This window comes from Pristis pectinata, chromosome 9 (genome assembly GCF_009764475.1).
Source record: "Pristis pectinata isolate sPriPec2 chromosome 9, sPriPec2.1.pri, whole genome shotgun sequence".
Classification (NCBI taxonomy): domain Eukaryota; kingdom Metazoa; phylum Chordata; class Chondrichthyes; order Rhinopristiformes; family Pristidae; genus Pristis; species Pristis pectinata.
The window spans coordinates 36,601,397-36,612,830 of record NC_067413.1 but is presented as its reverse complement, the minus strand read 5'-3'; the positions used below and the strand labels follow the sequence as shown (position 1 = coordinate 36,612,830).

At 39.5% G+C, this 11,434-nt stretch overlaps 1 protein-coding gene across 3 annotated transcripts in view; it reads right to left on the bottom strand.

Annotated features, from left to right (window-relative positions):
* Window positions 1-2,464: 2,464 nt before the first annotated feature.
* The window catches only part of nfatc1 (nuclear factor of activated T cells 1), a 233,103-nt gene continuing 224,133 nt past the window's right edge, over window positions 2,465-11,434 (bottom strand). For all 3 annotated transcript variants that reach the window (XM_052023740.1, XM_052023739.1, XM_052023741.1), the window contains one exon: window positions 2,465-5,605. In XM_052023740.1, coding sequence (XP_051879700.1) covers window positions 5,550-5,605 — 56 coding nt within the window. In that variant the 3' untranslated portion in view covers window positions 2,465-5,549. The remainder of the gene's footprint in view (window positions 5,606-11,434) is intronic.

Below are 11,434 nucleotides of genomic sequence, written 5' to 3'. Positions count from 1 at the left end.
GATTTTACTAGCTCTGAAAGGAATTTTTTAACCTTTTAAGGACACTTTGCTGAGTTTATGAATATAAACAAGATTAGATGACATTGACATTTTAGGACAACTGCCATCTCCCATGGAGGTATTAGAAAGCAGCATTACAAATTATCAAAGATGATCTCAAATTATGAGAGTATGTGATTTCATATGACTGGGTGATAACTAATTCATTCTTTGCCTGCTCAGTATTGTATGGAACTTACAAGATAGAAACAAACCATTTAGCTCAACAATGTTTATGGCCTACAGGAACCTGCTTGCTCGCAGTTAGAATCGTTTTACTTTAGAGTCATAGAGTGATACAGCACAGAAACAAGCCCCTCAGCCCAACTCCTCCATGATGAACAAGAGGTCTTCCTGAGCCAGTCCCATTTGCCTGTATTTGGCCCATATCCCTCTAAATCTTTCCTATCCATACACCCATCCAAATGTTGTTTAAACATTATAATTGTACCCACTTCTACCACTTCCTCTGGCAGCTTGTTCCATGTACCCACCACCCTCTGTGTGAAAAAAACTTGTCTCTCAGGTCCTTTTTAATTCTTTCCCCCTCATGTTAAACCTATCTACATATCTTTCCACTTCCTTATCTCTCATGAATTTACTGACTTTCTTTAAATACACTGATGCTAAATGTGGCAGCCAGTTCCATGATCTTACCTTTCTCTGGATAAAGATGTTTACCCTAAAGTCCTATTGGATTCATTAGTGACCATTTCCCATTGCAGTATTTCTTTGTATTTGAGGCTCTAATTTATTCATGTATTCAAAACCTGGAATTTGCACTGAAATGTCAGGGATGTTAGGATCTCCAAGTGGACAGAAGAATCCTCAAGTTGCAGCTAATGACTTGATGCCATTTCTCTTGCCATAACCCAATCATGTACAATGAGTGAGGGCAAAATTGTGTGGTTCCCCAGCACTTATGGTGGGGAATCTGCACGAACAAATTTTTGGGTTGGAGCTCGAGTGGAACGGATTGCCCTCAATTCAATGGAGGGGCACAGCTGCAGGGGACTGGAGGAAATATTAGTTATTTTGAATTTCTTAATTGCTCATGTATTTTTAATGTGTTTTTGGATTCCTAATTTTGTCTTAAACTAATATTAGAAGATTTTAGTAACATTGGGTATAGAAAACTACTTTCAGTAGAAATGGTCATTAGACCATCAGATGGTTCAAAATACTTGGTTGATTCACCCTTGTCTTTTCAGGGAGTAAAATGTGCTGACCTCCATCAATAAATCATCTACTTCTACCTCTGTAGCATTATTCGTCTCTGCCTCATTCTTAGTTTATCTGCTCTTGAGACCCTTATTGTTACCATCAGACTTAACATTTTGTTCTTGGACAGCCGCTCACATTATACTTCCTGCAAACTTGTGAATATGCAAGACTCTAATGCCTGCTACTGCCGTTTGAGAGGCATATGGGCAGACACATGAACAGGCAGGGAATGGAATGCTATGGACTAAGTGCAGGCGGATGTGCCATCGAAGTTGGTATCATTGCCAGCACAGACATGGTGGGCTGAAGAGCTTGTTCCTGTGCTGTACTATTCTATGTTTTATGTTTAGCAGTTTAAATGTTTATTGAATTGTTTTGCACATCAGAAACATTCAAAATTTTTGTGATCTTTGACAGTCAGCTATTCCAACTGTAAGACAGTACCAGAGGTCAAAGTTTTTTCACTCTTTCTGTGCAGTCACTTCCCTCAGTCACTGCACCCCCAACACAGGATCCCAGTATGGAATAGACATTTCTTTCAGCATGTAGGTTTCAACAGTGAGGATTCCAGCTGGCTCTCCATAACAACTGTTGGTTAATCCCATCTTTCCACTATCACCTTACCCCACTTATAAACTGGAACTCATCCAAAACTCTGCCGCCTAGTATTATATAATTTGCTCATCCATGGGTTCACCGCCCACATTGATCCACAGACTGACAATACGTGCATTTTAAAGTTTCCATCCTTCCCTATGCCAACTTCAATATCTTTGCATTCCTTCAATTCTGGCCTCTTGTGCATCCCAGATTTTAATTATTCCACCACTATGCCTGGCTCCTAACCTTTGGAATACCCTACCTAAACGTTTTCATCTCTCTAAAAACTTTTTGGTCAACAACCTTAACATTTCCTTATGTGACATGGTGAGAAAGTGATTTGGGCAGTTTCATTAAGATAAAGATACTATATCAATATAAGCCATTGTTAAGGTAGAATATAATTGCAAAAGGATACTGTTCTTTGTAAAAGAGTTTTAATTAAAGAAAAAAACCCCAGCAGAATAAAGATAATTTAAAATTTGCACAGACCTATGCCAGCATTTTCTTGAGTAGAAACACAAAAATAACAATGGATTACTTCAAACTGTGCTTTTATTATATATTACATGTAGAAAATATTTGCATAATTTCCATTAAACAGGTTACACTAACAGCAAGAATGCAAAAAAAAACACTGATACAAATATACAGGAAAATACAAGCTTTGGAGAACGAGAGACACAACACACAACACAGGAACTTTGTCTATTTAACTTAACAGCCATTCCTGAAATGAAGTGAAAAAGTGGTGTGTGTTTTGCTCAAGAGATTTCAACCAGTAATTCAGAGTTATTATACATTCTAATGTAGATTCCAAGTCCAGCCTCTCCTCTGGTTTCCTTCTGGGAATACTCATAGAAAGACAAAATGGTCTTTCCCCTATAAAATCCAGCGCAAATGCGAATTCAAACAAAGCAAGGTTTACTTCTATAAAGGAAAGAAGGCAGCTGGTGTTTTAGGAGATTGGAAATGGCTGCAACTTATCAAGGGTCTGTTGTCTGGGACCAGTGGAGAGCCTTGTAGTAAACTGCAAGTATTCACTTATAATGCAATGCAGTTATATTGCAACAATAAGCTGCCTTTTTAAAGCCTTACACCAGCAGATAAAAGCAGTTTTGCAATTTGTGTTTTTGCATTGCTGTATCATGCTTGCAGGACTTACTGCTCAGGCATAGTTGAAGAAAGTTATCCTGCTACACAAGTTGTATAAACAACTATTTCAGCATTCCTCCTAATTATATTTCTACATGACAGGCCTAGGGTAATAGTAATGTTATAAAACAAATTAGTAACCTTGCATTAAACAGCATAAATAAAATGGAGAAAATGCATGAGGTTTTCCTCATACATAATTGAGCATCATTTTCTCTTTTTTCTTAATGTCACTCACATAAGTTGGTCTTCTCTTGCCTAGCCTACACTTTTATTTGCTGGAAGCCACTATTTGAACAGCAAACAGACAAACCTCATCCTAAACGAAGCTAAATTTGTGTGAGACACAGATGGGTGCAAAAGGCTACAGCGGATTAGAGGCATCAGGAGAAAAAGAGACGTCAAACAACATGACGGCAGTCTGCATTAATTGAACATGTAAGATGTATTGCATACAATGACTCAGACCAGGAAACATACCCTCTCCTGGAAAGTAGGACTCTCAGAAGCTTGTCCCAGTTAGAAGTCTTATCCTGCCACAATATGTTCTAAACATTTCACAGTAATCTACTGGTTTGGCTTTGTGGTAAGATTTGCAATAAGGCAATAGAAGGAGCACAAACAATCTGTTACTATTTGGTTTTTCACTTTATTGATGAAGTAATGGGTGTGGTTGTTCACCTCACACCTGTCCTCTGTGGTTCATGTGTACATGAACCAATAAAATGACTTGGTACATTAACCTAGTACCACAACTAAGTAATTCCCGGGCAAAACCTAGAGAGGGCACTAATGGTTAAGGCACTCAAAATAGAAGCAGTTAACATTTGCCATATGAACTCAGCTCAATCTATTATGAAAACATAACCTAAAGGAGAAATTATTTAATTTTAGTTAAACTATATAGGTCAATATTCTACATTAGCTATAAAGCTGCGACCACTATTACTAAGAGCACAATGGTTAAAGATTTAACACAGCATTAATGTAATAGTTCAGTAGAAGTTGCATTTAAGATAAAGTTTAAACATTTTTCTACAGCATAGTGAGCTGAGAAGTCTAAGTTTGACTTGAGATTTTTTTAAAAAATAAAATTAAAGTTACCTGTTGAGGCAGATTACTTTGTACTGTTCCGTACTGTACTTTCTAAAGTGCTTACACAACTGGAAAAGTTAAGGAAATGCACTTTTAGTCTGCTTATCCTAGCTTCGTAAGTGAAGAGACGAAATACCTACTAACCTATCTGATCCAGAAATTGCATGGTATTAAGCAAACTGGTAACTAGATGGAGCATGGACTGAATTCCTGATGTGCAATGAATATTTTAGATATGACAAAAAGGATAATCTCTGTTAATGTATTGAAACTTTGACTTTTTTTTGCTTTTCAAGATTTGTGCGCATAAAGTCTGAAATTGCTTTCCTCATGATATATTTCCTAACTTGCACTAAAGAAGTAACAACTATAAAACCATCCTATGAACCTTATAACATATCAAACTCAAAAGTACACCAGTGAAAGATAGCAGGTTTCAACATATCTGTGAATGTACATAGAAGAGCAGCAAGCAAACAATTCAGCACAAAACATCCTAAATATCTAGTCACTTTGTTAACACATTTTGGAAAATTAATCCTTTTATCCTATGAAGTGTACAATGACATCTTACTATGGTCTGCATAGCCGAGTCTCTGGAGGTATTGGTAGTATTTTTATAAGGCCATCTCCAGAGTCTCTTGGAATTTCTGTAAGGTCTCATTCATTTTGAAGTATGACATTACATCCTGGCTCAAGCTATGAATCAAGCAGCTGAAACCAGGGGCCCTCTTTGGAGTAATTGATGGATTTACAGAGTCACTGAATAGATCACAGAGTTGTTTTGAATTGAAATGCAATGTACAGTACAATTACACACATTGTTGGATACCTCCTTTCACTGAAGAGCTATGCATAATCTTCTTAGTGAAAACATTGTAAATCGCCTACTAATTCACATTAATTTCTTTTATATATTTTTGCTAACAAAATATTCCTACAAAGAGCATGTTTTAATATTCACTTCTATAACTGTGATTCTTTTAATTGAAGCACAATACAAAGAACCCCTCCCCCCTTCTGTAACAAAAGTAAACATAAGGCACTTTTATTTGCATACTTCCAAACACCTAATCATTTTGACTGCATGTATTCCTTTGCAACAATATTGATTCTTTGGAATTCTTTAAACATTTTCACGTGGGAATGATCCGGGAAGACAGTTTGTGGTGGAACTGAGAATTCATCCAAATGATCGTTCACTGGGAATATTGGCTGGTCATCAGCCGACACCCTTGCGTCATTACAAAAGAGTAAACAGTTTGCATTCTGTTACCTGAAGTGAATTATTTCTAGAAAAGCGAAACAAAAGCTTGATTTTTACACCTGGTGAATTTTCTTCGAGGCAGTGTAGCCTGTGATCTTCACATGGTCAACATCCTGATGCCCAAAATGGACCATCTTCTTTTTCTCCATTGTCTTGACGCTAATTTTAACTATGAATGTCCATGAACAGAGGCACTTGAGAGATCATTGCGTATGATTTCATTTACTGAGGAGAATCAAAAGAGAGGTTATTACAAAGAGTCCATCAAGCTTTCTTTAATACACTTTTTTTCTTGTTCATTAACAGAATGCAGACTCATTGCCCAACCCTAATTGTACCTTGAGCAAATGGTTGTTAGTTTACTTCAATTAAGATTCACCTCTATTATTGTCACTTTGGAGCTACATCCATGTAAGGATGAGAGATTCCTTCCTGAAAGGGTATTAGTAAATGAGATAGGGTTTTTACAAATGTCCATAAATCACAAAATTGCAGATACTGGGAATCTGAACATAAAACAGAAAATGTTGAAAACACTCAGCAGGTCAGGCAGCATCTGTGGAAAGAGAAACAAAGTTGACATTTTACACCACAAATCCTTCATCAGAACTGGGAAAGGGAGAAAGCAGATTAATGTTATGTTGTAGAGAAAGTGGGAAAGGGATGGATAGGCCAAGGTGGCCATGTTGGGGGGGTGGGGGGGGGGGGAGAAGAGCGAGAGAGAGAGAGAGAGGGAGAGAGAATTAACAGGAAAATAAACATAAAGGCAATGAAATGAGGGCTGTTGAGACAGATGGCACAAAAAGAGGAATGTAAAAGTTGTGAAACACAGAGCTGTAGGAATTACACGCCCACAGACTCCCACAGCATTCTCAACCATACTTCCTTCCGCCCTGCCTCCTATAAGGACTCCAGTCCATTCTCCCAGTTCCTCTGTCTCTGCCTTTTCTCCTTTGGTGATGAGACTTTCCACACTGGTGCCTCTGAGATGCCTTCCTTCTTCCTGAACCATGGCTTCCCCTCTACAAATAGTTGGCAGGGCCCTTGACTGCATCTCATCCATTTCCTGCACCTCTGCTCTTACCCTCTCTCTTCGTGGACAGAGTAAGGATGAAGTTCCCCTGGCCCTCACCTTCAACCCCATTAGGTACCATGTTCAACAGATCGCCATTAGCATTTTCTGCACCGTCAACAAATTTCCACCATCAGCCATGGTTTTGCCTCCTCACTCCTTTCAGTATTCCAAAGGGAACATTCTCTTCTTATGCCCTGACCTGCTCTTCCATCTTCACCAACCACTCCCCTTCTCTCGTCCATTTAACTGCAACACCTGTCTTTTTATCTCTCCCCTTCTCACCATTCAGGGACCCAAATAATCCTTCCAATGTAGCAGTGATTCACATGCACTTCTTCCAATATAACTTACTGCTCACAATCTGATCTCCTCTTCATTGGAAGAGCCAAATGCAGATTAGGTGACAGTTATGTAAGCAATTACATTCAGTCCGCAGATACAACCTTCAGCTTCCTGTTGCTTGTCACTTTAATTCTCTATCCCATTCCTACTCTGATCTATATGCACCGTTACAACAATGCCTGATGAACCTCATCTTCCCTGTGAGCATGTTGCAGTCTTCTCAACTCAATATTGAATTCTACAACTTCAGATAACTGGCTTTCTCTGTTTGTATCAGAACTGGTCTGTTCTGCTGAAGGTCACCCATCTGTAACATTGGCTCAGTTTTTCTGTTTGCAGTTCCATGGTCTGACCCGCTCTAATTGCCTTCAGTTCTGCATTTTGCAGCTTGTATATTCCTTTACTTGTGTACTCTCCCTCTAACTGCCCCCATTTCATTGCTTTTATGTTCTTTTGTTTATGTTTTCTCTCTCTCTCTCGCTCTCTAACTTCCCTCATCAAAATATCAACTTCATCTGCAGCTTATCCCCATGGTAACCCTGGCCTTACCTGAACCAAAATCTTCTCTTTGTCCTGTCTAACCCCTCCCTCAATATCACCTCCCCAACCTCTCACCCTCAATTTAAAACTAACTTCTTTGCTCTTTTTCCCAATTCTGATGAAGGGTCTTTGACATGAAGCATTAGCTCTATTTCTTTTTCCACAGATGCTGCCTGACCTGTTGAGCGTTTCTAGCATCTTATTTCACAAAGGCCCACTGGTTTCATGCTTACTATTATGGATAATACCTTTCTTTAAAATTCTGGATTTTTATTTCATGAGCTTAATTTAAATTTCCTTGTTCCTGTGGTGAGATTCAAACTTGGATTTCTGGGTTGTCTGAGTTACTGGTCTAGTGGCTTGTCATACTTTGTTACCACTACAGATGCCATTCCCACAACAGTCTTTCGTTACAGAACTCTGCCTAATCAAAATCTTTTGCACTGACTTGTTTCAGACTTTTGCCTGCTAGATGCATGTATTTGGGACCTACTGTGCAATAAATGAACCATCACACAGCTATAATTTTTAAAGCTTGCTACTGCAAAGTTGAGTTTCTTAACTTAAAAATGCAGGCATTAAGCATACTGCCAAGAAAAAAAGGTAAAATTACTGAGTGACATACTTCTATTTTGTTCAGTTTCAAAACACTATTAAAAACAAAATCGAACAATCAGTCAAGATACCAACCTTGCAATTCTAATATGTGTAGTACATTGCCCAAACTATTAAATAATATCTGTAAATCCAAGCCCAATACTGAAGGTGAAAACGCCCTAAATATACAGTGTGACCAAGAACCTTCTCCCCTCTCACTTACATTGGGTAGGAACATTAGAAATTGGAGGAAATGCAAGTTAATCAGATTCAACTGCAGCTGCCTTTGCTCACTGACTGTAACAGGGACATATCTGTGTGATTAATTACTTGGTCATATTAGAAAGAATTGGTTGTGCTTATAAATAGACCTTGCCGATACAGGGGAGTGAATTTTCTTTCTTTTAACCACATTGCAGAGTAGTTGCTGGCACAACACTTATCTTTATATTACCTTTGAGCCTATTCCACTTTTCCATTAGATCATGGCTGAACTATATCTTCACTCTTGTCTTCCCCGCCTTGCTCCCATATTTCTTAACACCCAGCCCAACAAAAAACCTATCAAGCTCAGTTAAGTAATTGGCAATTGGCAGCCAGTCTTGCTGAGGGACAAGGTTCCTTATTTCCACCATCCTTTGTGTGAAGGAGTCCTTCCTGACTTCCCCCTCAACAGTCTACCTCTCATTCCAAGGTAATGCTCCCACACACCTCTGACAGTGCAGCACTTCCCCAGGACTGCATTGAAGTGTCACCCTTGAGTTTAAGGGCAATGGAACAGATTTCAGAATGCTTTGGTCAGCCAGAGTTAGGAACAGTTTTAAAAGGATACAAGCTTCTGCTTATAAAATGGCAGGTACAAAGTCTTTGCACAACCTTTGTTCTGCTTTTCACATTAAGTAGTGCGAATGGAAAGACTGAGATGCCATTTTCCATTCTTTTTATGATTCAGAAATGATAGTTATTATTTTGATCTTCAGGACTATGTGAAGCAGTGCTCTCTTATCAGTTAACATCAGCTCACAGAACTGCTCATCCCCTGCCTACTTCCCTTTGTTAAGATATTTTTTAATAAAGCCCCATTTTTTCTGCACAGTGTCCCCACAGCGCTTTCCCACACTCAGACTATGTGCATTTATCTTTCTGTGTTCTTTGGCAGTCGAGAGAGGAAATGACTAAATGTGGCAGGATCAAGTTAACACCACACAAACAATCTCATATCTCTTGTTCTGATTTAGTTATGATAACCAAAATGTCAGTGAAGATGTCACTTGTTTGCACTTCCAACTGTTGCTTAAAATAGTTTTTTTTTGAAGAAACGTGTGTTAGAATGACCACGTCATGGAACCAGCACCGGAAAATGTGCTGGCATTTCTGATGTGGCCTGTGTCCCTATCTCCTCTGAAGACATTGAGATAGCATCGCATTGGAAGACCGTGACTGACTTTTGATACCACAGCAGCTGCGCTGACTTAAGATGTGAAAAATAATATTGGGCCTTTCAGTGAAAAAAAACACCTTCAACCATACATGAAGAGAAGAACATAGAGTGATACAGAATGAAAAGAAGCCACTCGTCCTATTGTACCTGTGCCGGCTCTTTGAAAGAGCTATCCACTGTTCACCCTTTTCTTTATATCTCAGCAATACTTCCTTTTTTATCCAATGCTCTTTCAGGCAGCATGTTTCTTATCATACAATCTTACTCCTCATTCTCTCTCTGGGTCTTTCACCAATTGTCTTAAGTGTGGTCTGCATTACCCTCCCGCCACTGAAGTCAGTTTCTCCACTGTAGCCCTTCATAACTTGGAACATTTCTCCCCTTAATATCCCCATCTCCATTGGGAACCTGAGGTCCTCCACATAACTGCAATCCCTTGTAACTAGGCACCTTCCTTATGAAGTAACAAAGAATCTGCTGGAGGAACTCAGCGGTCGAGCAACATCTGGTTGGGGGGTGGGGGGGGCAAGGTGCGGAAGGAGGAATTGTCAATGTTTAGGATCAAACCCCTGAATCAATCCTGATGAAGGTCTTTGAACTGAAATATTAACTCTTGCAACATCCTCGCCTCCAGGTTCCTCCTGACTGATGATCACTGGGCCAGAATCCTTGAATTATCTGCATTAACAATATTGGGAGATCACCCATCATTACAAGGACAGTAAGAGTTCAAGAAGGCCAGCTCCACATAAGTCAACTAGGGGTGAACAATATATGAAGCCCACCTCCCCACGTGTAAATAAAAGTCCCAACACTGCCTCCTGGAGGACAACTGTTATATTTGTCTGACTCATGTTACTTTTTGTCCTGTTATCCATCCCTGATATGAGTGACACTGAATATAGATCTGAAATATGAATCTGGATGCTAATGTTATATTGTATATAACAGAGTATCAGAGTATGTGCTAGCTTCCCAAAGAGGGAATAACTCCTTGAAATATAAAAATGTAAGATCAAGATAAGACAGATATATTCCAAGAAAAAAGAAGGTTTTGAATGGAAAAAAGGCACAGATGTGGATAACGAGGGAGGTGAAGGATAAAATAAAAGCAAAAGGGGCGGCGTACAAAGTAGCAAAAATTAGTGGGAAAACAGAAGATTGGAACGATTTTAAAAATCTGCAGAGAGAAACTAAGAAGGTCATTAGGAAAGCAAAGATGAGTTACGAAAGGAAGCTGGCGGACAACATTCGGAAGGATTCTAAGAGTTTTTTTAAATACATAAGGAATAAAAGAGAGACACGGGTTGACATAGGACCAATTGATAACGGTGCAGGAGGTATTATAATGGATGATAGTGAGATGGCAAGGGAATTGAATGAATATTTTGCATCGGTCTTCACCGTGGAGGACATAAGCAATGTGCCCATTAGTCAGGAGTCTCACGAATTGGAGCTGAGTTCAATTGAGATTAATAGGGAGAAGGTGCTTGGAAAACTAAAGGGGCTTAAGGCTGATAAGTCTCCCGGACCGGATGAGGTGCATCCCCGGGTTCTGAAGGAGGTGGCTGTGGAGATAGCGGAGGCGTTGGCGATTATTTTTCAGGAATCGATAGATTCTGGCATGGTTCCGGAGGACTGGAGGGTAGCGAATGTAGTTCCGTTATATAAGAAAGGTGGGAGGCAGCACAAAGGCAATTACAGACCTATTAGTCTGACGTCAGTGGTGGGAAAATTATTGGAGTCTATCCTCAAGGAGGAGGTTACCGAATACCTAGAGGCGCAAGGCAAGATAGGACCTAGTCAACATGGTTTTGTGAAGGGGAGGTCCTGTCTGACCAACCTATTGGAGTTTTTTGAAGAAATCACAGGTAGGGTGGATAAGGGAGAGGCGGTAGATGTTGTGTATTTAGACTTTCAAAAGGCCTTTGATAAGGTGCCTCACAAGAGACTGATTAATAAGATGAGAGGTCATGGAATTATGGGCAGGGTAGCAAAATGGGTGGAGAATTGGCTGGTTGGCAGGAAGCAAAGGGTGGAAATAAAAGGATCTCGTTCT